Genomic DNA, 27,631 nt, shown 5'->3' on the forward strand with positions numbered 1-27,631 from the left:
GCTGGGAGCCGGAGCCGTGGCTGGGTGTGTGCTGGCGGCACGGGCAGGCTGGTGCCGGAGCGCTCCGCACCTTCATGGGGTAGAGCCAGTGGGAGCAGTCAGCTGGTGTACACCAAGTGCGTCTTAACTTCTATTCAGACAAATACAGGCTTACAAAAAACATCCTCTCTTCCTGCGCCTTACCTTCCCCCAAAACCCTATTCCTCTGCTTTGTTTGTCTGGTGACTATATTCAGAAATCATGCAAACACCAAAATACTCCTTTTTTAATTATGTGTGATTTTCCACCCTCCCTCCCAGTCAACCAACCAACTTTTTTTTTTGCTAGAAAACAGAGCAAGAAGTCCCACCTGACTTTCACAAACAGCTGGACAGGTCTGACTGATGTTCCCTAACATGATGTATACCCCACATCCCAGCATTAAAAACAACAACAACAAAAAAATCCACCCTACAACAAAAAGATTTTGCACACGCAGCTGCAAGTGAACCGGATTCACTGTAGAAGCAGCAAGGATAAACTTCAAAACAAGAGCACCCGGCTAAGCAGTACGTGAGATACAGCCATAAAGAGACAGGGGATGAAACTAGAATCCTTTTGGAGTCAGGACATATTTCCAGCCAAACCACCTTGAGTCTTCTTTTAACATCTTATGACTGTGTTGGCACTGGCTGAGATTGAGTTAGTTTTCCCCATAGCAGCCCTCACAGTGCTGTGCTTTGCATTTACAGCTAGAAAGGCGTTGCCAACACACCAGTGTTTTGGCTACTGCTGAGCAGTGCTCCCACAGCATCAATGCTGTCCCTCCAACATTCCCCCCTCACCAGTAGGCTGGGGGTGGGCAAGATCCTGGGAGGGGACACAGCCAGGACAGCTGACCCAAACTGACCAAAAGGCATGGGCTCACTCTCTCCGCAGGTCCGCAGGTCCTGCCAGGAGCCTGCTCCAGGCTCAGAGTCTCCTTTGGGCACCCACCTGCTCCGGCGTGGGGTCCTCCCCAGGCTGCAGGTGGAGATCTGCTCCACCGTGGACCTCCCTGGGCTGCAGGGGGACAGCCTGCCTCACCAGGGTCTTCCCCACGGGCTGCAGGGGGAATCTCTGCTCCGGCGCCTGGAGCATCTCCTCCCCCTCCTTCTGCACTGACCTGGGGTCTGCAGGGCTGTTTCTCTTACACGTTCTCACTCTTCACTCTGGCTGCAGCTTCTGTGTGCCCTGCAACTTTTTTTTCCTTCTTAAATATGTTATCACAGAGGCGCTACCACTGTCACTGACAGGCTCAGCCTTGGCCAGCAGCGGGTCCGTCTTAGAGCCGGCTGGTATTGGCTCTGTCGGACACGGGAAGCTTCTAGCAGCTTCTCACAGAAGCCACCCCTGTAGCCCCCAGCTGCCAAAACCCCCAATACAGTGACGAACAGAAACCTCTGGACAAAAATGAATCTATCGCAGTGGCAAGGAAATGAATTAGGCCACCGCGTGGTAGCTGCAAGTGGGAGCAATGTCCTCCCTCTCTACATTGGTTTCCGAGAAAGCTGAACTAAAGAAAGTCTTCGATCGCTCGGGGGCACGTGGGAGACAGCACTGGTGATGTGCTTGGTAAATTCTGGCCGTACGCACGGGCAGTGTGGACAGCAGCAATTTTCCTCCTCTGGCAAAAGGAACTGCGGTCCAGCACTGAAGCAGATGCACAAACATGTTGGGTTATCTGTGCTTCCTGGCCAGATAACAACAGTGAGGGACAGAGAAATGCCATCAGTTATTATTTAATGGGAATTTCCATGGTTAGCACTGCACCTTTGCTCTGCTACTACCCTTCCAGTGCACATCACTGAAACACAGTTACACGCAATTTTATTTACTTGTTTTTTAATTCTCTCTTGCTTCTGTTACACGCAGATGGAACCTGTGTGATTTTCAGAAGTCTGATGAAGGACGCCATTGACATCCAAAGCTCTGGAAGCAGAAAGTCTTTAAGAACCAAAATACAGAAGTTTTCCAGCAGTTCTTTATTTATAATGTAGGCTTAAGCAATCATTACAATGTAGAAGGGAGACACACTTACAGCAATTATTTATACCAGTTTAGAACAAAAAACTGCACAGGGAGAGGTCAACTCTCAGTACAAACTAGCAACTAAACCACAATAATTTACCATTAGAAACATTTTATTTTTTTAGCTGTGACACTGCTTTTACAATATGCAAAAACACAAACAATAGAACTATCCAAAGTGTTTTGTCACATTCTTTCTACATTGAATTTGGCAACATTTTATATTAAATTTTACTGATTATACTAACGTTTAAGAACTAAACAAGTGAAAAGCTGTACTCGGGTACAGTTACATCCATTTATTTCAAAGGTTTAAATAACACTTTTAACTATTGAGATTATCTCCTAGCAGTTTTTGTTTATGCAAAAACCATCTCAAAGCCTCATTTGCACAATGCATCAGCTACTGTATCAAGATTGGTGGGCTACACCACAGGCACTACTGTTTATTATATTCTGTAATAAGGAGCTTGTTTTTCAAAGAAAGGAAGGTTTAATATTTTCTAAGAATCATGCCTTTTTTTTTTCTTTTTGCTTCTAAGCCATAACAAAAAAAAAAAAGGTTAGCAACCACAGCAGTGTAAAATGTTATATAGAACACAGTGACTACACAATTACTAGAAGTTTCACATCCAATGCAGTTATGTATTAAAGCATAAGAGGTTATGTAGGCAAGTCTAGAGCCAACAGAAATCTGCAGAGTGTGTGGTGGAAACTAGCCCCTTATATGTATTATTTGGTGCACTTTTAAACAATCCCGGATGCGCAAGTCTGGTGTCCATCCACGCGTGGGTCTGCCGTGGGTGGGCAGATGGCATCCTTGTGGACCGTCTGGTCGGAACACATGTCGTGCCCTGGGGTCTGCATATTTCTATCAGCTTTAGGAGACGGGTATTGCAGCAATAACTTACTTTTACTTTAAGGAAAAAATCCAACTCTTAATAATTCTATCAACAGCGTTCCAAAAAACATGACTTAAAGTACAAAAAAAGAGAATATAGTGGTCAGACTCCCAGTATTATCAAAAAACTCAGTATCTCTCCCCACCCCCCACCCTTCACCCCTTTCTTTTCGGTATTTAAGAAAAGCCAATCAACTGCCATTTAAAAGAAGTTAAGAAAAACAAGCCCCTGTATTGGAAAGAAACATTCGCAGTTTATTAGATCACAAGCTGGTTACACCTGTCAAATTGTTAAGTGTTTTCTCAAAATATTTGGGCTTTCCAAGGTGCCCAGCCTGCTGGGCACAGTCAGAAAAAGGCATTTTGATAATATGTAAGAACTCCCTGCTTGCATTTTAAAAATGTTTTCACATTTGTAACTGCCTTAAGCCTGTCGTCCTTGTTTATATTCAGTGAAAGGATGAGTGGAACAAAAAGTGAAGGTGGAAGAACCAAGCCTACACAGTTAAGGCTGCATGCATGTGACTGAGAGTTGTTGCTGTGCAGTCAAAAAAGAAATGTGGAAAAACCCCAGTCTTTAAAACACCCTACAGAAACAAAACACTGCAATCCAATATGGCTTATTCTGATGCATTTACCATGAAGCTACTAGTAATTAATCCTACTAGGCTACTTTTGTGCAACAGCATCTGCTATTTTGATGGCATCTCCCTCCCCCCCACTACCCCCCAAATACTCTACCAACTGCAGGTTTCTTCCTTGCTTTATATATTGCTTTTATTGTCAATTTTTAGTCCTGCTTTTCAAACTTTTTTTTGAATACTTAAATGAGGATCTGTTCCTTACAGCTTGACTTAAACTTTAAAATAAGTCCCATTGTTTTGTTTTGTGTTTTAACCTCACTATTACAAGGCGCTCTACAAAAGCTTGCAAAAAAGCCAGATTTTCATTAAATCCCTTTGCTGAAGTTAACTACTTGACTTTTTTTTTTTCTCCTATGATTTAAAACTTTACAAAGAGAGTTATAAAAAAGGTAAATGGGATTTGGCACCTTCAGAAAAAATTAAAAGTGTAACTTAGATCAAAAAAATGCAGAAACAAAATCATTGATATTTACAAATTAAAACATCAGTGAAGATTATGTCTTACTACGCTCTTTCACCTTGTTTTCTCTTTTAGAGTACTTTCAGACTGTCTGTTTACCGAGTATCTTAAAAAATTCATTGATTACAGATTGGAATGGATAGAGACAAATTAGTTTCCTCACAGTTCCTTCTCGGCAGCTAGTACTCTGGCAGCTTTTCCGCTCCTAGGAAATACGAGGTGCTGAGCGATCATTCGTAGTCGTCTTCTTCAGTTTGACACCACGCCGAATGGCATTCAGCATATCTTCACCTTGCGGGACATCCCCAGGACTCAGCTCTCCGGGATCGAGCTCCGGCTGGCCCGCGGGCGTGAGGGTGCTGACACCATCCCGGTCGCTTTCTTCCCCCTCGCTCTCAGGAACCGCTTGCCTCTGCTCGTCGGCAGCACTCAGTTTCTGGCTTGACGGCGGAGGGTTGACAGATGCTTGACCGCTCCACGAGGACGAGGGCATGCTGGTGACACTTTGCCCACCATCTCCTGCTGCCGGAGACTCGGGACTTTGCTCGGGACATTCTTCTGTCCCAGCGAGGGTGCCAGGCAGCCCCCCTGGGATATCGGGGACAGTTGGTGTTTTGACAGGAATCACTGGCGTCTTGATCGGAATCGGACCTCCCCCTATGGTGCCGCGTCTGACTGAAGGCTTGGTGGAAGGGGTCCGTCTGATGGTGGCGACGCCAGGGGTGACAATGACTGGTCCAAGCGTGGTTGGCAGACCTGCAGTGGAAGCAGGACGCTTGGTTTGAAACATTCTGCGATAGGACTGGCTAATGTCGCTGTTTCTTGGGATGGTGGAAGATTTGTCAAACTCTTGTTGTTCTGCCTCCTGGTCACCACTCACAGAGAAATAATCATAATCTGAAACTGATGCCAAAAGACAGAGTTACGAACAAGCTGGGGAAGACAGCTGAGTCACGTCAGCAAGTCTAAAGTATGTATAACCAAAAAAATATATATAAGCAAAAAAGCCTGGAGGTCAACAGCAATTGGGAGAGGTTTCACCTCTAGCAGGAACAAAGCCTGAGATGTTGTGACCAAGATTCTCAGACTGCGTTGCTGAAGGCAGGCACGACAGCAGACCAACCCTAAAGCTGCAGGGTGCCTACATCTCTTGTGAAAGAGAACGAGAACTGTAAACACTCAGTACCTTCCCTGAGCTAAGTAAGTAATGAAGGTTCAATGTTTGTTGCCAACATGAAGACACCAAAACCAGGATCCTACAAGCCATATGCTACCACTTGTAGATACAAATACTTAAACCAGTCAGTGACTAAAAAGCGTGCTTTAGACTAGGCAATGTGGGGCTCAGGGGATTGTGTACTAGTGATTTCAGCAGCAAATTTGCTTGTTTTGCAAACAAAGTAAACCCCAGCTGTCAGCTCTGAAAACTCAGTCTCAGCTTTAATAATTGCATTGGGTTCCTTCCTTTCCACGTAACTGCTGAGCCAAGCTAGGCCCTCCACAAGCCCTAATGCCTCTTGTGATTGCACAGCATGACTAATCTCAGCTGAGCAAATGACATGGCTGCTGAACTGCAAACACCAAACTCGGTCCCTCCCAGCTTGCTGCTGGTTCTGAAACAGGGTACAAAACCCAACACCTTACTGCAGTTTCCCAGGTATGCCCAGGTTAACGTCTCCAATGGATTCTTTTTCCAATCACAAAATTTCTGCTTAGGTGGGAAATTAAAGGTCACAAAGGGAAACCAAGAGCAGATTCAGAGTACTGACAGAACAAGAAAACAAAGCTCATGAGTGCGTATTTGCTAAGACAATAGCTCTGAAAGGACATTACTATCACAAGAAGTGTATGATGCAATACCAGTGTCATTCCACTCAACCCATGAAATACAATTCTAGCATCTTCTTTAAAAAGGCAGCATCCTTAAGCTAAAACTCATTCTAGTAATGCACAAGAAAATACAATCGTTCAGTACACTGTGCAGCAACCCAGGTTTCTATTTTGTTAATAAATCCAGGCTGCATTCCAAGCTGGAAAAAACTTCACAATAGCAACATTCACCCCTTTCTCCCCAGCTGACTACAAAGCCAGTGAGTGATAGCTACTGGAATATAGCTCCCTGGCACCGCGGGGTGAGCGTATGATGGCTAGGCTGGGAATGCTCTGAAGAAGAACATCTCTTGGATGGGTACCTTGAGACGGGATCGTGTCCTCTGAACAGCACGGAGTTGTTGTCTGGGTGCTGTAGCCGCTGGAGCACTGCAAGGAATCCCGACTGCTCCTCTGGGTGTCCAGCTGCAGCCCTCTTGTCAGAGCGAGCGCCAGCTCCTCGCAGGCCTCCATCTCCTCACCCTGCTGGTTACGCACAGGAAAGAGACTCAGTAGGTCTGAAAGGGTTAGTCAGTCTTCACTGACTATTAGCTGCCTCTCCTCCCAAGCAGAGCCAGTCATCATCATCACAACCCAACAGGATTGTGTCCATCCATTTACTAGGGCTTAGAAGGAGACACTTCTTTGGATGCCGTTGCTCTACAGATGCCGATACCCAATGGCACAGTCTCTCATGCCCACACGATTTCCACTGACCGTAAGCCCACCACACCAGTACTGCTTATCGGATAAACACGTGCCAACATAAAGCAAATCGAAAAGTATTGGCAGGAGCTAGCACAGCCATTTCCTTTGCACCAAACAGCATATTTAAAATTAGAGCTTTACCCTTGTGGCAGCTGACACCGTCATGCTCCGAGGTCTCTGGGCCTCCTCAGGGGGCACGGGTGGCCCACTCTGAGCTCCTCCGTTGAGATCTGGTTCACGCTTTTCTTTGCGACGTTGCAATGTGTTCACCATTGGTTGATCGTATGGGCCTGGTTTGGCCCAGTCCTAAGGAAACGTGCTTGTTAGTGATAGCTTTCATCAGTAATTGTACGTTAATTACACATAAAACTATGCAAAGGGGCAATTTTAATGCAACAGATTATGTATCAAACTGGATATGCCTTTCTGAATAAGGCCAGAAATCAATTAATTTTGAGGATATTAAAAACCTTCACTTATAAAACCTATCTCCTTTATGAAAGGGAAGCTAGATTTCCTATTCTACCTAAGTGTTCTTATATGAAGATATTTAAAATTTTAGTACTATTATTTTCTCTAAATGAAATTCCATTGTGTTAAAGCCTATATTTTCAGAAATTCAAATGCAAAAATCACTGGCACACAGCAGAACACATACATAAATGTCCAATCAGCGATGTAACTGTTCTAGATGTACACAAGTTGTAGTATTACGTGCTGTTACGCATGTCTTCAATTCTGAAAAATTAGGCTTGAACAGATTTTTGATACATATTACAGGAGCAAGTTACTCCGAGTAATCTCTCAGTTTACTTTACTAGCTGAAATCTAGTTTGTAATACTGATCTGTACTGAAGAAAGACTAACTTCCCTCTGAATTACTGGTGCCAAATTTGGAACAGAAATTCCTCAGGCCATGAGGGCTATATTCACTCAGGGCTCTATTAAGCAAAGTCCTGAGGGTGTCCAGAAACCACACGTTGCACACAAAGAGCAGGACTGATCAGTGACTTGTGCTGGGACACAGAACCACTGCTAAGCAGCAGTTCCCCAAATGTGAGCTGCTGCAGGGGCAAGCCCAACCCTAAGAGAGTTTTCCCTCACCATGACAAGGGGTGCTTTAAAAATAAAACTGGAAGAAACAACTTGTGCCTGAGAACGGGCCACACACCCCACCACTGGCAGCAGCTGGCTGCCAGGCAGCCTCCGCACAGCCTTCTGATAAATAATGATGGGCTAAGACCACACTACAGATTTTTTACTGGCATGTGTCTCAGTCCAAGTGAGAGAGAAGTGCAAGGCAGCTGTACTGACACAAGCCCCTTGTGCAGACAGGTATTTTGGTTTTATTAACACATACAGAACTCTGCTTGGCCTTAACAGCTATGTCTTTGCTGTAAGTGTTTTGCTGTGAAACACACTGGCAAAGTGCTTCTAGCACAGACACAACTAATGACCCTGAAGCCCCAGGATCACTGTGGCCACCCTGTTCGTATGTCTCAACAGTCTCCAGCTGCTGGAGAGAGAGATTAGGGGATCTGTAACAAGGTATCTCAATTTACACCTATAAGAAGGTCCTATGCATGGTGCCTATGCATCCACAAGCATCTAAGACCTGGGCAGCTGCTATCAACTGCACACCAGCCTTGCGAAGATTCAGGGCGACAGACAAGAGACCTCCTCCCCTTGGTCCGGGGCAGTGTCTCCCAGGGGAACTGCCTGGCAGGGATGAGAGTCAAGGCTCTGGCAGAGCAGAGACATTCTGATGCCAAGGAAGATCCCTGCAGAGCCAGCTGGAGCAACTGAAAGAAGTTATTGCCCTCTGACTTTTTCAGTGCTCTCGCCCAAGACAGCAAAGCAAGCTGGGTGAGCACTTCGGTCTGTGGCAGTGAAGCTAGGATAGCTTCAGTCATCACTTAGGTTCACCTGGTGACGAGTGCCTTCTTAAACCACTCCAGCTAGATCTACAAGAGCATGCCTGCCTACAGCCAAGGTGGGGGCCAAGCACAGCCGCCGCAGTGAGAACATCATGTTGTTCAATGTATGGTTTCATTAAGCCCAGTGGATGTCAAGCCTGCACTTCCCTGCTCCCTGCTCAAGTGAGTGCTTTGAACAGTGCTAAACAAGCTCTTTTCTCGCTGAATAGAGCCCAGAGTGCTTTCACCAACGTCCCAGAGTTAAGCTACTCCTTCCTACCTAGGTGTTGTCAGCTTTAATAGACAAGGTCATTCAGAAATATCCACTACTGGATTTTAGCTCTCTGATTATCACCATGCAATGCCCATTCAGAGTGATATTAAACAGAGCAAATCAACAAGTAATTACATGGATCGAAAGGTAGCAACAACTGCCGTGTGCACACTGTTGGTATGAGGAGGTGAGGACTGCCACAACAAAAGGAACACAAACCTTCCAGCTAGGGATCTTAGATGATGGTAACATGCCTGGCCCAATGGTGTAATAATGAACGTAGTCTGGAAGGAGGGCTGAGGGAGCCCGAGTCCACGCGCGGGAGACAGGCGGGAAATGAGGGAAAGGACCTGCACCAACTGAAGCTACGGATGGGTCACTTGATAAACTACAGTGATAAAACCCATTAGACAACTGGAAACGAAACAAATAAACAAACAAAAAACAGAGAAATTAATATAAACAGAATGAATATGAAAATATACTGCGACTCTGATGTTCTAGGGAGAAAACTTCCGTATCTTAAAACAAAAGAAAGAAAAATCTTAGCTTTGCTGCAAATAAACAACAGAAAATTGATACAATGCTTGGTTCAGAAGTCAGATTGCTTGAAAATTGTTATTTGGTATAACAAATTTCAGACATCAATCTAGCAGTCATTGTCTCCAGGCTGAGCAGCTTTGCCTTCTGTCCATGAAAGCAGCACACTGTGAAAAAGCCTTTGCAATTTAAGTACCCTGCAGACTGTGGACATAGAAACAAAACATTTCCAATACTAGAGGTGTTTGCATTGGTGGCGTTTATTCTATGTAGCCGGACAGAGAGGAAAAGCATACAGCCTTCAAACATGACGTGTTCTGGCTGTGTGATGGATGACATGGAAGAAAAAAAAAAAAGAAAAAACCAACAGCAAGGATTTACCAGATGAGAATGGAGACCGCTATCACTTCCTCCCTCGATGCAGAGTGTATCCCCTGTAATTTATTCCAACCATGTGCGTTTTGTTTTCCTTTTTGTTTTGGTCAAAACCAAACCCCAATTGCTCAGTGTAATGTGTGCTACCTAATGGGAGAGAGGGGAGAAGGCACAAACAGTACAATCTGGGCAAGATGCTCTTTGTTAGGCAACCAGCTGGGTTTGGGCAGTGTTCCACAATCTCTTTGAGTAGAAAAGGTGGACGATGGGCTTTTCTTAGAAAATTACCTCTGTAAAATGCCCAATTTGTAGCTTCCCCCTAGCAGCTGGTTTAAAGGCAAGTGTTGCTGTGGTTTATTCAGATTCATTTCTAAGGGAGCGTGCAACAGTTCCTATTCTCATCTTCACAGAGAAGAATCCTGGCTGCGTCCCATGCACGGCTTTTTTTTTTTTGTCCAAATGTTGCTGGGTTTGGATAACAAGCTAGTAGGTTTGTATGTCTTTGAGATGAAGTTTTTCACCTTATCTGTGGAGGCCCAAGCCCCCATGGTGGAGCCTGAGCTGACTGAGGTGGGGGAACTGCACTCGCTCACTGACTGGCAGGTTTCAGAGGCTTCTGAAGAGGCAGAGCTGGACGAATTCTGCAGCATAAAACAGCACCGCAACGCAGGGAAAGAATACACAAGCCACCAAAAAAGAAAAAAAAACAACACCACAAACAAAAAAAATGACAAAAAGCACATACACAGAGACACACACAGGAGAGAGGGAAGGATGAGAGAGCAAAGGGTTAGGGTTTTAAAAATCAATTAGAAACTGCTCAAAACCATTGCTAATGTTCAGGAAATCTATGAGAAACAAAATAAGCCATTTGCTTAATGCGAGAACTTGCCACACTGCTTGAGAATGAGGGAATCGAGGCAGCAATCTCAACTCCTCATTGCAATTTCAGCGTCTCAATTCTGTCAGCTGCCTCAGAGCAAGAAGCTGAGGGAGCTGAGGACACCTATGGTCCCAACATGCAATATACTGAGACAACTGATTTCTACAGAAAAGCAGATCATCAGTACTTCAAAGACACAAAATTTAGATTTAAAACATGGAGCAGCAAACATCACTTACATTCACAAGTTCTCGGATATTCTGATCTGCAAAAGTACTTGTGAAAAGCTCATCTGAGTTCAAGTATTATGGAACAAAGAAAGAAGTGATACTTACCAAAACTGGAGGTTCCCAAAGTGCATTATCGGTATGCATGTGCCTCTGGAGGTAGTATGCATACACCAAAAGCACTCAAACTTTTCTGCCCAGCAGCCAATATGAAGGTACATGTACTCTGCTGAGTGTGTAAGTGGTGGCATGTGCTTGCCACCCACTTTCTCTTAACAGCAGAGACAGAAAATAATCAGGGGCTTGGATAGAGAGTGAAGGAAAATGGAGGACACAGAGTGTCCATCAAACACCTCTAACATTTTGCTCCTAGCTAGGAACTTCTCTTCCAATTTTCAGCGCATGCCTTTGTGTACATTTGCTGCTGTGAGACCTCTACAACAGCACCTAATTCACCTACAGGCAGGCCAAGGTGAATAACCACGTGGACCATTTTACCAACTACAATGCTCTTGTACATCTCCCCCTTGAAAGTGGCATCCCCCTCAGTAGGGCTGTGCGTGCAGGTCCAGCTGAGTCCTTGGAAATGGTCAAGAATACTGGCAAAGTTCTCAGAGCAGTACTGAGCTCTATTGACTGTCAGGAAATTCAACACTAGCAAGACTAATTTATCCTTTGGTAGTCTGAGACCTGTGAAGCAAGTCCATCTAAGGATATGCCTGGCATTTTATTTTATGACAGCAGAGAGAATGCACCCTTGTATCAAGTTTGTGTAGCAAAGCCTCAGATTTCAAGGAATGACATTTTGAAGAGGAAGTGAAATCTCATCTGAAATAAAATTTCATCAGTTAACCTTAGATGAGATCTGGGGGTGAACCTGCAATAAAAAGATAGCTGGATAAGTGGCACTGTAGAGGAGTAATTACTGCTAACACCCAGAAGTTGCCTCATTGCTCACCAGAAGCTACGTATAAGGAATGTATAGCTAATTGCCTAGGTAAAAGGAGATGTCAGTCTCCCGAGACGGAACACCATCACCCAAAGGATTTTGGTGAAGACTACTGGGGCTGCTGAGAAGCCAATACGAAATCAGCATCTTGAGCTTATTAGCAAACTGTGGATTTAAATGAAACTTTGCAAAGGCTGTTAAAAAGTAAAAAAAGCATGTAATGTGGTGGATTATTTTATAGAAATAACGCATATCCCATCTTATGCTGACATGAGATCAGATCTGTGGGTGATCTGTCAAATGTGTTTAGGGTACAAGTAAGCTCAGCTAACAAGGCTCATATTCAAAGTGCGGTAAGAGTTGAGGTGAACGCAAGATCAGAAGAAACTGCAACAAATGACATGTAGGTGTTAAGGAGAGAAGAGAAAAGTATGCAGTGGGGTACCCAATGATGCAGTGGCTTGATGTTTTGTGCAACTTGTCACATTGTTGATTTAATGCAACTTCTTTTACAGGAGAAAAGCCTCTAAAAATAAGAATACCGACAAATATGAGCTGCAGTAGACTCTGTCATCAAACATAACTACAGTACACTAAACGGAGATGAACCTATTTCTTCTATCCTTAGAGAAAAATACATTATAGAAAATTAGCTCTTACTCCAAAACTCCAGAGTTCTGCCCAACATTCCAGGTAGCTCAGCAAAAGAAACTGTTTCAGACTCCCCATGAGAACACTTCACAGTAGTGTTACACTTTGGCCAGGAAAACAAAAAAAAGAGAAAAACATGATTTCAGAAAATGCTTTCTGAAACCTCATGCTTATGGCCTGAAAGACCCTCTTGGGTCTGCATACTCTGCACATGGCAGGACAGACAGTGAAGGGTCTGAATTCCAAATATGGTATCATGCTACCTTGTTTTCTGCAGATGTCCCAATGATGACAAGTGAGAATTTGGAGTTTACATCTGATAGACTATTCCTGTTAACAAGCCAGAAACTTCATGAGATTACGTCAAGTAATGGTAGAAATGAATCATAAATAAGGTTTACAAACAACAAAGTTGGATGTAGCAAATAGATGGAAAAGGGCCAAAAATGCAAATTCCGAAGATGCAAAGAATTGTTCGATTTACTTGGCGTATGGGGAAAAAAAGACTGAAAGCGGTGAAATTACTTTTGCAATAAAGTGACTCTAAGGTGAAAAAAAAGATGAAAGGACAGACCCTCCCACTAACTTAGTGTGGCCATTTTAAGCAGGCAAAGCTAGACAAAAGATGAACCAACATGTCATGGGGAAAACACCTGGGTAGTTGAAAGAAATGCAAAAGGTAGTAGGGTAGGGAAACACGGTCTCCTTTTCTCTTGAGAAACTTGCACGGCACAGGGAAGGGGAGGCTCTGGTCTTGCTAAAAAAGGATTACAACAGTGAGAAAATGATGGAGAGGGAGGCAGAATACTGAACTTCTGAAGGAAAAATGTAAAGAAAACTCAAGTGGCAGCAGGTCAAAGGCTGCCTGGATCAGACTGCAGAAACAGTCTTGAATGGTTGGACCCTGGTGTGGGAAGCACAGACCACCCTTCATTTCTTAGCAGAAAGTACATGAGGGGCTGAAAACAGAAACTGCACAGTTACTGCTTGGGCAAAAAGTCTCCAAACTTTTGAGTGCTTGTTCCAGATGCACACCCACTGGCACACGCACTCCTGGAAGCACACGCACAGGCAAACACCAGGCAGAGCAATTTCTACTCCACAACTCATGGAGTGTGAAATTTGGTTGTGGGATTATTTCAATTTATTTTAGTCGATTCCTTTTTAAAATGATTGTTTAGTTTGAATTGTTTTTAAAATTAGTTCTTTCCTTTTTAGCTATTTTAACACTGGGAGATTTTTTTTTTTTCTTCCCACAGCTGTGATAATGCTGGTTTTGCTCTGCTCTCAAACCATCTCTTCTAAGAAAAACCTTAAAATTTAACAGTATCAGCAGAATGCTAAAACCGTGCTCTGCAGAGTAACAAGTTCCTCAATATATGTTATACATATGTAGCTTGGTATCTGGTCTCTCAGACATTGAGCCATGGCTTGTTCTTGGATAGTGTCCCACTGCTTGGTGTGGTATGTATGAATTCCAGCAAAGATATAAAAAAAAGAGCTAGATTTTGGGCTACTGGACTGTATGATTATATTTGCCACCTGTTGTCCTACTAACCTATAAAACCACCACAGTTATCCTGGATTACTTACATCCTTTGTTTGCTACATTTTCAATTCAAATATAGCATTGCTTTCATAACTCCTTCCCTTCCTCAACTACTAGACAAGAGTTTCCTGAGCAAGGGTTTCCCAGGAGACCAAATCCTAATGAAGAGCTTGGTCCCATGTCCCTCCACAGTCAGTAGACGACATCTCAGTTACCTTTCAAAAAGCTTTGGATAGTGACTCAAGGTCACCTCCTCCATTTGTCTCACTTCCAGGAACCTGTCTCTACTGACCCCTCTTTTCTAGTAAGCGACAAACTGTTGGGAAACTTATCTTAAAAAAGGCAGTGTAGGAAAAGCAAATAGCTGGTGATAATTTACAGATGCATTTCAGTTATTTTGGGTTTTTTTTGGTTTGGGTTTTTTTTAAGGTCTGATTTGGGAGCATTTCTCAATTTACACGGGAAACTGAATAGATGTAACAATGTATTTCCCCTATTCTAACTTCAAGCTATTTCAAGCAATGGAGTTGCCTCAAAACCAGAATCTTTCCAGCTTGCTAATCTGTACACGCAGAAGCAAGTTCACATTCAGTTTCCCTCTAATTCACTGTTTAGGGAAAGTGATTTCCAGAATATTCTAACAATAAAGACTTAGTCCTCTGCTGTTTGATAGCACATCAACAGGTTTTTTCTCTTCTTCATCTGCTTCTTTCTCTCCCCTTACTTTCATCTCCACGAACTCATAAGCAGCCTCTAAAATTCAGCTGTATAATTGCTTCCCCTGTGCGTGTTCACTCCAAGTCCAGTGGATCCTTCTATTATTATTCCCCTAAATCAAACATAACTGTCCTACTACCATATTGCTGCATTGCAGATACTCCCAGACCTCAGTTTGACTACTACATAGGGCAATATGCGGGTTTAGCAGCATCAGCCATGTTCAGTGTTCATCCAAGAGCAGCAGCAGTTCTGTCAGAAGGGCTTTACATGGTGTCAGTCCATGCCATGGGCAATGCTGGCCAGGGCTGACCTCAAACCTGACATTTAGAGAAACTATTCTGTTCCAGAGAGAGACCTGTGATGCTTTTCCAGCTGTTCAGCTATACCCAAATGTCCTTGCTTAATTAAGATTAAAGCATTCTACAGTGACCTTTCCACACGTACAGCTATGGGTACAGGCTAACACTTTTACTGCCAGTGATGTTAACAGCAATGCTGCAGAAAAGAGATTGTACTAAACCAGTGCAAGGGCAGAGTCCAGTTTTCTAATTGCTCTTTTTTCTATATTCTATGCTGAGTGTGTTAACTGTAGAGACTTACTACTCAGCAACTATAGGCTGAAAAGCAGTCTTCATTTTGCCAGTCATCTTTCCTCTGGTATAGTCTGTATCTTGTTTAAGCCTCTACTTATTCCTTTTTTTGAGATTTCTCCCTCCTCCCCCATCTGTGACTTTGAATAAATTCTGTTTAATTTTCAGTGACACTTGCTTGTCTAAAAGGTATTTGAAAGCATAAAAGCTTCACATAGCTCATATATTCTCATTCTTATAATATGAGAACATTACATAGCCCCCTCTACTTTTTTTTTTTTAAATCCATTATTAAAGAAAATGGGGTTTGTTGCCCCAGTAGATGCCACAGCATGCAGCTAGTGAACATCAGCAGTGTCCACCTGAACAAGATATATAGCTTTTAATTTCCTTTGTTGATTCCAGAGCTTGCTTTTCTGCTTTCTCAGTGTCACTACTAGAAACAATGACATCAGTGTTTTAGAAACAGCAGCCGATATCGCTGCTCCTCCCCACCCACCACCGAGCCTCAAAAGCACAATACCACAAGGAAGATCTGTCAGTTGGTTAGAGACACACAACATGAAATAACACTGTAAATTGAACAGCTTCTCGGTAAGCTCACGATCACAATTATCTGTCAGCACAACACACACAATTTACTTAGTGCTGAACATACAAAGCAAGACACTTAAGCAAAGATGAAGCGGCCAGGCAATGATCTGTTACCTTTTCCTCTGCGTAAAGGTATACAGAACTAGAGACATACAGAGCACATACCTATTTGTTATACCAACACACTACACTCGTCAAGTCAATGCCACACTGCTGCAGCCTTCTACAGCTCATGAATAGCTCAAGTGATGCTTGGATCAGTTTGCAACTTTATGGACAGTTTCTAAAATGAAGTGAAAGCATATGAACTTAGCTGGTGTAAATCAGCATGACACTCATCAACTTTCAGGGTGTTCTGACAGCTGATACCAGCCTAAGTTCTCTCCCCTGCTTAACAGAGGAACTTGCAAAGAGAGGTGTTGGGTTTTTTCCATGCTAAGGGCAATTGCAAAGTTACATCCTCATCTGCAAACATAGCATCATCATGTAGATTACTGCCCTTTTATGCAGGTGCAGTGGATACTATGAAAACCAAAGATGATGCTAGCATGTGTAGCTGATGTACATATCTTAAAAGTCAACTTCCTTACCTTGTTACTATTCCAGTTTACTTTATTATTGCTCATTTACTTTTTTGTATTTCACTTAGGTTAGCCATAGCCAATCTAAACAAAACATTCATTTTATTAGTGTGCACAAACTTCTTCAGGATGTCATCTATAAAAAAATGCTGATGTGTCCACACTGGGGACAGTACAGAAGATGTATTCATTTGAAAAGAAAGCATTTCTATTAAAATGAAAGAGGTAATTATATTAAAAAACTGTTGAGCTTCCCTTGAGAACATGTTCCAAGCCTAAATGAACCAGTGTTGTTTTGGATGATACCCTAAAAATTTCACTAACGGTGCTACTTACTAGATGTTCTGCACAAAGTGAGGGCCTGTGTGCTGTCAAAGGTGGTCTAGGAGTAGCTTAGGTGTGCAGGTGACACTTGGTAACTGTTAACACTGAAATTGCTGGCTGCTTGCTGACTGTGAGGATTAAAACCATCCACTCCCGAACACATGAAAAGGAGTGCTACTACATTTATTAAACTAAAGGACAATCTTCTCCAGTGATCCTGGAGCATATTACAAATGAGTGATACTCAACAACAGGATATTAGGTCCACTTCAGTTTGTAACTAAGATTTACGATGGGATTTATAATGTGAGATGGCAGTTCAGCCTTGTTTAAAAAATATTACAGTTGCCGTGTGATTTGTTAGAAAAAAAAAACAAAACAGAAAAGAGAATTCAGGTGCTGGAAGATACATGCCATGGAGGCATGCAAACCTCTGCCTGCAGGTGGCCATCTAGTTTTTACAGGAATGATGCCATGAACAAATAGAGCAGCAACTTCCTTCTGCAGACCAAAAAATGCTCTGGAAAAGTTTTGCTTGTATTTATAGTGAAATCCTCTTAGTTTGACTGGGTTCAGGATATTATCATATATGACTACACATACACTCATTTCTTAAGAGTTCTATAAAGAATGAAAAATATCTCTCATTTTCATGCAGAAACCTTATTTCTGCAAGGTGCTCAATTGAGAGTCAAAAAGAGCAAGCCTATCCACAGAAAGAGTTGTCATAAAAAACAGCAAAACCAATTTCATATGATACTGCTAAAAGCATTTTGAGTACTCCAGGCTCTTTGCAGGGAGGACTGAAAGTCATCTCTCTGATGCCAAAGCCACCAGGATCAATACTAAGGCTGTCAGAAGGCTGTTCCGGCACCGGTATTTGTCCATTATACCATGAACAGCCACCAGATATTAACAACTGGCTATTTGTGCAGGATATTAACTCATAACCTCAGTGGGTGAAGTGAATATTATTTCCTCCTGTAAAGTGGGACTTCTTGCTCTTTCTCATCTGTATGTATCTAAAAGTTAGGCATCTAGGCTCCTTCCAGGGCCAGAGTGAAAGCCAAATCCCCCAAGAGCAACTCATCCCTTTCTTCAGTGCTAACTGCAAAAGGAGCATAAATCACTCCAGCTAGAGGCCCAGCTTTTAGATGGATGAAGTGCAGTGAAACAAACCTTACCCTCAGTGTTTAACCTGACTCCAAGGTACCCCAAAACCACACCAGATCCTTTTTGTGAAAGGTGAGCCAAGTTACAGAGTCCAGCTCACGCTCAGGTTTTTGTTCTCATGCTTGCACGTACCTGGTTAGGTGCTTCTGGTGGCATGGGGGATGGCGATTTGGACTGGAAAGCATCCTGGGACATGAATCCAGAATCATGGGAGGACACACTGGACAGCCTCATGGGTGCCTGCTGAGGCAGATTGGAGCTGCGATAGCGATAGTGTGAACTAGGTGAGTGCGAGTGCGAGCCACTGGACCGGGAATCACTACTGTTAACGCTGTTCAGACTGCTGTGAGAGACAAAAGGAACAAAGAAAGGAAAGGGGAGAGGAAAAGACACAAGGGCAGGGTGGGGAGAGACCCATATACAGTACAATTAACATTCCACATGTCTCTAGCAACAGGCAGCATAAATCGGAAAAGAAAAAATGTTGACAAATTAAATTCAAATATATATATATGCACATATATATCAGTAAAGAACTGTAAGCAGCTGCAGTATCCCTTGCAACCAGAGAGAAAATGGCATTTTAGCTTGAATTTCACTCAAATGATCAAATTCTGTAACCACTCAGAGTTCAAAGTCAAGTCAGGGACAAAGGGATTGTTACATGCCCTCTCTAGCATTTGCACAAAAAACGTCTGCTGACAGCTCTCTCCTATTCCTGACTTACACCTTGTTGCTCTTGCACCACGGCCCAAATTTTCAATGGGATCTCTAGTAGGGGGTCCAAAGGCATTCACAGTTCATCTAAAAGTCTGACTCTAGGCATGCCGTTGCAGTCAGTCAGCAGGCCAACGTGTGAGATTTTTGAAAGCATCACCAAACCCCCATGCTTCACAAGTTTCGCTCACATGAAGGCTTTCTACCAGAAAAAAAACACGTGGCCGCGTATTGAGTGAAGTCAAGCCTCTGGATACGTAGCTTTAGTTAGTAAGAAAGATGATCAGAGAATTAAATATCCCAAATTAATACCCACGTGGCCGCATATTGAGTGAAGTCAAGCCTCTGGATACGTAGCTTTAGTTAGTAAGAAAGATGATCAGAGAATTAAATATCCCAAATTAATACCCATGAAAAAAATATTTTATTTTTCAAACAAAGAGATTGATGTTTAATCTCCAGTATCCATGAATGACAGCAATGACGTGCCAACTGCCATGTGGGAGCCTTTGAAGTTTCCTGCTGGGGTGGCTGAGCAGGACTAGCAGGATGCATCACTCTGAAGGCAGCTTCCTACCTTTGCTGGCAAGAGACCATTGACTAGCTGAAGGGATGGCTCTAAAGGATACATGGGTGAGGACTGCACCTCCTGCTCACAAATTCCATTTAACACGCAAGATGTACAAGTTGCCTTGGAGAAGAGGAAGGGGAGCTCTGCCTTACTGTACCCATACACAACAGTCTGTTGCCATACAGGTTTTACCGCACAAAAAGAGGAGGTTGATTAGGAACAGAAGATGGATTTGGGCGGGGGGGGGGGGGGGGGGGGGGGTTGCCATTTTCTTTTACAGCTTCAGGATATTGCATCTTTAAGCCTGTGCTCATTGCTCTAAATATGCATGTTTTCACACATATATATAAAAGTACTGAAGTTTTTTTTATATATATCTGCATGCAGAGACAAGTAGGTACATAGAAAAAGTCATGTTCACTTGCTCTGACATGCTACAGGTAACTTTGCTTGTACACAGGGAACCTGTAGTACATTATTCATAAAGCAAACTAAAAGGTAATCATTCGAGAGCAGCTAGAAAGATGTTGAGCAGAATACACAATAGGATATCTTCCTTTTCAGTAAAAGGAAAGAGTCAATGTAGACACCAGGGAATGGGGGCAACATGCTAATAAACTGTTTTATGACAGAAAACAGTTTTTAAGGAGAAAGGATAGACAGAATCCAGTGTTTCAACATATTTCAGGACAGCATTAGACAGCATTAAACAGTCAAAAAAACTTGTATTAAAAAAGCATTTCCATCTACCAGACTGATAGGGCAATTGCCAAGGATGTTTTTCCTTTTCAAACAGTTTAACTTACTGACTAGTAACAGCTACTTAGAATAATCTAAAAAGTCATCACATGAAAAACAGAAAAGGAAATTATGAATGAACAATCTCAGAGCTTAGATCAGTAGTCTGCTCTTTGATCTGAAATGGATCCAAGAGAACTGAATTAAAAGCATCTTCAAATTGTCTTGAGTTCAAAAGTTGTTCAGTCATGCCCATCCTTTTTAATATTCCCAGTCACACACTTAAATAGATAAAGACCATGAGGGATTGATTTCATTAAGAGTTGTTACTTAAGATTTAAGTATGCATATAAATCCATACCACAGTCTGAACTTGCCTCCCTTTACCCCCAAACAGGTTAAAGTTAAATATTACCAGGCTACTTACCTGCAAACACTAGATTTTCTGGACATGGTAGTACTGGGAGAGGATGGAGGAGTCTGATAAGACCAGCTGTAATCAGAACCTTTCAAATCTAAAATTACCTGATGAAAGATAATCAATAGCATCAAGGATGTGGAAAATTTCTTCCCGTATTAACAGAAAGCATCTGCTTGTCATACAACATTCATCACCACTACAAACTTTCAGTGCCAATTGACCCAGTCTCAGTTCTCTTCCAGAATTACACTATGTATATTACACAGGAGACTCAGCTTCATCCTTGGCTTTCCAGTAATTACCATACTTCAACGCTAGGGCTGCTATCACAGAAGGAAAGTTCAGATTTGAATGGAAAAACCTCTAAAAAGTAAACTGGAGATTTATGTTACGCATGCTGTGAGCTGTTTTGGTTTGGGTTTTTTGTTGGTTTTTTTCCTCTTAAAAAACCTATTACAGCCTTAGAGTTTAAAAACTGTCACATTTTAAAAAATTAATCAAAAATCCAATATTCAACCATAGCAGAGCTTCCTTCCTTTACACTTCTAGGTCAATGATAAGGTGATTAATGTATGACTGGAAAACTGAGTTCACACAGCACGGTTGGAGAAAAAGGTCCTATCTGGAGTCATTTAATGATACACATTTTCCTCTGCATTTTCAGGACAGCACAGAAGAATGCTCAAATGTTAAGACTCCATCAAGCTATCTAATCCCAGCAATCTCGTAACCACATAAAGACAGGTATGCTTAAATGTATAGGGCGAGGAGATGACACTCATTTCTCATGTACTCTCAGGAGAAACTGAGCATCTTCATATATTTCAAAGTATTACTGCTACCACTTCACATTGGTCTCACCAAATACTTCAGAAGCTCTCAGCTGGTACTTCAAAATCAACTTTCTAAAAATTGCTTATGTTAAAAATGACCTTGCTGCAGTGAAGCATCTAGAAAACATAACATTAAGCCACTTCATGCTAGTAGTCAATATTCCTCATAATGCAAAAGGAAAACTGGTACAAGCTACAAATAAAAATGTTTTCCAGGTGACAAGAGCTAACCTGTTCACTTGAAGATGGCAGTTTGTGTGGATCCATGGTAAGACTTTTCAGGTCATCTGATATTGTTTGTAAATGGGTTATTTCTCCTAGCATTGATATTTCTTCTTCCTGAAAAGACAAAAGAGCAAGGCTAATCACAGCCTTGGTTTTAAAAATCAGACCCATGACACAATACACAACCTTTTTCTTTTTGCTGGTGACTGTGGGAATGCCCAGTGGACCTGCTTTTCCTTTGCCCATTAAGCAATCACTTCTTATGAAAGAGGGTTGAAAATATTAATTTAGAGTTTTATAACTACTTTAAGATTGCTGTAAGTTCTGAGGCCCCGAAATCTTTTGTCTCATCAATGAGATAAGTAGTCTCAGCCTTCTTTTTGTGACACCTTCAGAAAGAGAGTGTCATGTCTGCTGCATTTGGGAAAGATTTAACTCTTCTATGTATACTCACTAATGTGCCCTAAGGATTTTAACATTGAATGTACACAGGGGTTAAACTCGTACTTTTTGCTAGTTTTTGGAAACTTTGACATAAAGGCACTATACAGGTACAGAGCATTAATAACATCTATGATTCATTCCGGCTCAAGCTACATCAACAGCTAACTCAGATGATTTCTGCACCATAAGTTACCATAGTAATCCTTTAGCTACCATGGTAATTTCATCCAGGTCCTCAGAGTCTGGAATTCACCTCCTCCTGCTCGGCCATCACCTCCCTGCTTCTCTAACCATGGTTTTCTGTCGAGACTGATGCTCTTTGTAAACAAGCATTGGGAACATTTTCCCAGTACGCTGGAGACCCTTCAGAAATGCATCATGCTTGCACAAAGCCATAAACGATTCATTGCCGGGCTTCAGACAACCTGAGATGATGAAAATACACTCAAACCTTTTCAATGAACTGAAAAAGCTGTCATGTAGGAGGAAAAGACCTGCCAGAAAACTGCATGGAAGCAGCCTGCAATCTGTCAGATAATGTCATTATATACACAGGGGAGGTCTTGAAACATTTATCAGTCCTAGCACTGGAGTGGGAGTAAGGAAGATTTACATTAAAATGGGATGTTAAGAAAAAAAGCAGTGGAAAAAACTGCATTAGCAGTGTCTCAGGTCAGTATGCATAGGGAACTGAAGCCCACTTAAGTCTCTGTGCCCATTGTTTCCCCATCAATCATCTTGAAACTATTCAGTGTCTTCCGTCACTGAATTACTCCAAATGCCTACAAGGAAGGTCCCAACTCTCGCCACTTCCTAGGCAGAGATGCAGGTTGAATTTTGGCTCTAGAAACTCATTCCTAAAACATAATTAGCTACTCTTTTTAGAGGCTTTTGGCCACTTATCTAATTTGTGAATTGTACCCACTTAAAACGGAGAGCTCTTACTATCACAGGCCGCAGCATCGAGATGAAAGTACAGAATCGACCACGCTCCTCGATCAGAGCTTTTCTGACAGCTTGCTTCTCGGTTTCTTCAAGCAGCAGGTACTTATCATTGACATCTTGTAAAGCACTATCCAGCTGGGGCTGAATATCACCCCGCCCTGTATGCAGGAAACAATCAAGAGTACATTTTGTCAAAACTGTCGTTCTCCATAGAGGAAGACCTCACTTTCCAGCAGCACTGCTGCTGGATTGTGCTTTTGCAATTCAGGTCTCAAACAGAATTTTCCCTTAATCCAAATTAGCAAGGGGTTTTTTTCCCCCAATTAAATAAAGCATTTCATAGCATTTATTTTTTCCCCTTTTGCATAGAATAGAAATCCAGCTCAATTCAAAAGGTTTCAACAAGGCAAAGACAGCATTTCACATAAGGACTTTCTCAAAGTGTTAGCTGTAGAAACCCTTTACATCATCCTTGCTGAAAATCAACACCTTACTAACTGGGAGAGTATTAATCACTAACCCCAGGTATATTCCTCTTCCTTCCTACTTCTGTGCTTAGCAAGGTCCTAATGACAGCTTTGTGGAGTCACTAAATGAGTGGATGAATCTCCTATATGAGATGGTATTAAGGACACGTTACTGATCATTGGACCATTGGATTCAAGTACTCTACACAAGCAATGGCTAAAACAGTTTTCTTCATTCCAAAGTCCAAAACAAAAAAAACTCTATCAACATCTCAAATACATATTAATGTCCAGTATTTGTCTATGGAAATAAAAAAAAATCCAGTGTTTTGCAATCAAAAAGCTGCACTGTGTTAACTATAGTCAACTCAATACCAAAACTTTCTGTGACAGTTAAGTACCTTATTCTGCACCAACTGCTTACTCTGCATCATGGCAAAAGTTTATTCCTCTAGAACTACTGAGCCAACAATGTTGCAGTTGCAAGATGTTTTCATGCAGCTTATGCCCCTAAATATTTTGAAGAACCTCAGTGTAAATTTGTCTCAAATCTCCCAGAAACACCACCACATGCAAATTAAGTATCCAGGTACATAACCATGCCATTGTTGCTAAATATCAGGAAGATAACATTGAAAAATGGTGGCTGAGTTACAAGCAGCTACCCAAAATCAATTTTTATGGACCATAACCTTTGTGCACGGAGGAGTTAAAGCTACGAGTAAGAGGAAGAAAAAAGTCTCTTGATGCGTGTAGTACACAACGCAGATGACTGAAGGTCAGGTTTACAAAGGGAAAACCTTTGCATTATTATATGTATTTCTTCAGTACTCCAGAGTGAGGTGAGGTCGTCAGCTCCCCTGCACTGATACACAGCCAGAGCCACAGGAAAGTGAGCAGCAAAGATGGAAGCAAAGAGAATGACGCTGGCTTAGCGGCATTACAGACCGGATATATCCAAATGTCCTCTGTACAGAGTTAGACATAGTCCAGATAAAACTGCACAGATACGCACAAGCAGAGTTCTGCGATGGATCCTTGAAGAATCACGTGCAGTGCAACACCAGCACGGCCAGCCCCAAGGCCACCTGGGTACCAAACTGCCAGCAGGAACACCCAGTGCCTGATCCTGTAATCAGGCTGCCTGGTGTAATGTGGTCATAAAACCGTTTTGGAAGTCACTTTAACAATAACAGACTCTGAAGCTGGACTCACCTGCTTCCTCTCTCAAAATTAGCATCTGCCAGAAACAAGTTACAGAAGCGTTTTGGATAATACCCTGAAGGTCCTGTGCCTTCTCATCCATCATCCTTAGGAGGCAAACTGGGCCCTTCTGCTTGAAAAGCATTCTGTACATTTCAGGCCCTTCCCCATACTCCACCTTGCTATCAGATGCAATGATGAAACATTTTATACGTCTCTGGAGTTGTTCTTTCAAATTCCTTATGAAACTGAGACTTGCATTATTGCTCAGACCCCTTGAGAGCTGCCTGGAAATTACAACAGGTGAAATAATCTGCTGCTGTTCAAATCTAGATACTGGATCACTACCATGGATGCACCAAATGCAAAATGTATTAGTTGCAAACTAAATCACACACTCCTTGGTTCAGATCTGAGAACTGCTGTAAATGTTCAGCTGCTCCACCACATGATCATGCACTTAACACAGTAAATCCTTGTTAAATGCACTTGCCTACACAGTGAGAAGACATACACTTAGAAAGCAACTGGACTTCCCTGATAAAGTGGGTTCAATTATAGTGAATTTTGGTAATTTATGTGGATCTCGCAGAGCAGCAAGTCTTGGACCAGAGCAATAAGAGCACCCAAAACAAGTGGCAAACATAAACCTCATTTACACCTGTGTAACTCACTCAATTCAAGGAAGTTATCAGCATAATGTTCAAGCTGTGTATTTTAACCCTTTGGCAAAAGCGTGTATAAAACTGCATCGCCCTCCAACATCCTCTGTAACTCTACGAAGTTTCCATTTTATTCCTTTAAGTGAGCCGGGACATTAACAGACATACCATCTCCTCACTGCTACTTTCACGGATTTGTTTGTGTGCTATGGCTCTTGGGCACCTATGTAGTCAGTGAAAACACACAAGCTGTCTGGGGTATAATTCAGAGCAGGAAGCAAGATAAGGTGAATCATTTAGATGAGGCTCTGACATCAGATGTTTACATGGCATGAATACAGCTCTCTCCTGATGTCTCCTCACAACTCATCTTTTAGGAGCAGGAAAGCTTTATGAATATCCTTTGAAAGCTCCATAATGCAGACGTCAATCTAGCAAGTCTTCTGAAATCGGGCATAACTCTTCCCACACCCTGAATCGCCAGCTGCCTCTCATGGCACTCAGGCAGCTCGGAATTTGAGGGATGAGATCTCAGCCCAATTTTAATCAGTTTCCTTTGCTAACCAGAGCGGAGCACACGCCCTCGACAGCACTCCTACACCCAGAGGACATGGAGGACGTGAGGGCCAACTACCGACCGCCTCTGCTCCTCACCCACCTTGGGTCTCCACTAGTTTGTATCCACTACATGTCTCGGAAGGGAACATCGACCACTGGAGAGCAATGCAGTTCTTTTCCCCTTTGAATTACGAGGGGAAGGTCACTTGTCTATGGCATCCCTGACAACTGATTGCACTATTTTTGCTGTGGACACAAGGCACACTTTCATAAGGAACATCAACAATTGATTATTCTCTCCAGCCCACATTCTCTGGCCTTTAGGGTACCTGTTTGGAAGCATTTCCAAACCAACACCACTATCGTAATGACAGAAAATAGTTCCAGAACAGTCTCATCATGGAGCAGCTGTAAAAGCGCCCCTGGAAGGACACTCCTACCCCAGCTGCAGACAGGTTTGAATGACCCATCAAAGCAACCAGCATTAGCAATGGTCAAAAGCATCAAATGTAGTCACAGCTTTATGGTCTGCAACCAGCCAGACACGAACGTGATGTAGGGATGGTTCTGCAGAGAATACCCAGTTGAACTCAGAAGAACGAGTCAACAATCTGAAAACCGAGGAGAAATTCAAATCCAGCCTGTCTCAAAGTAGAGCTTTGGCGTTGCAGAGAGGAGCAGAAATGCAAGACCAGAAGTTGTGGACCGAATTCTCCAACAGCACCATGCTCCAACAGCCCAGGGACTTGCAGCTTGACACAGGCAAGTAACAGCTAATGAACTGCAGAGAGCTGAACTGCTTCTCATCAATATTAACATGAATCCGCCGCTACTCCAAGGACAGTCTTAGTATGTTACCCTCAGAGCAGGTGCTTCACATCATTACCATGACATGCAAGAGCTTTAAAGGACCAACATGCATTAAAACCTCAGTTTTACAGTGTTCTGCGTGAATCCTGGCTGAAAAGCCTCATTCAGCTTCTTAAATAACCATTGTTCAAAAAGAACTTTAGTAAAGGAAATGTATTAGGGAGAAAGAAAAAGGTAAATCTAATTTTCAACCCAATTTCATGCCTATATTTTATAAAACAACTTAAACTAGCAAAGCTGTCAGCAACAGCAAAGGAGAACAATGATTTTTAAATGCTCTCAGTGCAAGTCTGACTACTAAAGTTAATGCTGTTATTGACAAAGTAACGCAACAAATATTGGTGAAATTATTATTTTCCACTTTCTCACTTAAAGAGTTCTCTTGCGTTTTTTTTAGGTGTCTGCACGGAACTTGAATATTGCATATTGGACACTTTACAGAGTGGCAGAATTTACACTGTATGAGACAATGCTGAGCACACCTCAACTTGTACAAACCATAGCAGGTTCCAAGTCATTCATTCCCAAATCACATTCTTTACAAGAGCATATCTGCTTCAGCTGCCAGGATGAATAACCCCTCTAAGTCCTGCACAGTAAAGTAAAAAAATAAACTAACATGGATCTAGGCTGAGAATGGAAGAATTCTACTACCATTTACAGAAAGGTAGAAAACCTCATTGTTGGGGTTAACTTCACATCCCTTCAGCAACCAAATCTGAGTCTTTGTGGTGGCTACTGGAGATCTGAATCAGCTGCTAATGTTCAAAAGTTCTAAGTTGTCCCTTAAAAGAAAAGTTCCAAGTTACCAAAGAAAACTTCCAGACTGAATTACAAACCAGGAAAAACAAAAATTGTGGTTTCAAAAAAGGGGACAAGCAGCAGGCACCACAGTCCCCAGCTCCAGGAGCCTAAGTGAGGCACCTCAGTTGAGAGTCTCCTGATCTAATCAATCCAGGCTTCTCCAAAGGGCAACACCTACACCATTACACCTGCAAGT

General features: G+C 42.5%; 1 protein-coding gene across 12 annotated transcripts in view; it reads right to left on the reverse strand.

Moving 5' to 3' along the window:
* Positions 1-1,988: 1,988 nt before the first annotated feature.
* Positions 1,989-27,631, reverse strand: part of MTSS1 (MTSS I-BAR domain containing 1) — a 127,773-nt gene continuing 102,130 nt past the window's right edge. For 3 of the 12 annotated variants that reach the window (XM_049818356.1, XM_049818336.1, XM_049818329.1), the window contains 8 exons: positions 22,872-23,029; positions 21,489-21,596; positions 20,431-20,528; positions 18,110-18,320; positions 10,258-10,377; positions 6,773-6,937; positions 6,247-6,409; positions 1,989-4,957 (listed from right to left, as the gene is read on the reverse strand). In XM_049818356.1, the coding sequence (XP_049674313.1) occupies positions 4,260-4,957; positions 6,247-6,409; positions 6,773-6,937; positions 10,258-10,377; positions 18,110-18,320; positions 20,431-20,528; positions 21,489-21,596; positions 22,872-23,029 (1,721 nt within the window). In that variant the 3' untranslated portion in view covers positions 1,989-4,259. Of the gene's footprint in view, positions 4,958-6,246; positions 6,410-6,772; positions 6,938-9,040; positions 9,236-10,257; positions 10,378-18,109; positions 18,321-20,430; positions 20,529-21,488; positions 21,597-22,871; positions 23,030-27,631 lie in introns of all 12 variants that reach the window. The other 9 variants (XM_049818321.1, XM_049818302.1, XM_049818296.1 and 6 more) reach the window with 6 other exon arrangements.

The sequence above is a fragment of the Accipiter gentilis genome, chromosome 2 (assembly GCF_929443795.1).
Source record: "Accipiter gentilis chromosome 2, bAccGen1.1, whole genome shotgun sequence".
Classification (NCBI taxonomy): Eukaryota; Metazoa; Chordata; class Aves; order Accipitriformes; family Accipitridae; genus Astur; species Astur gentilis.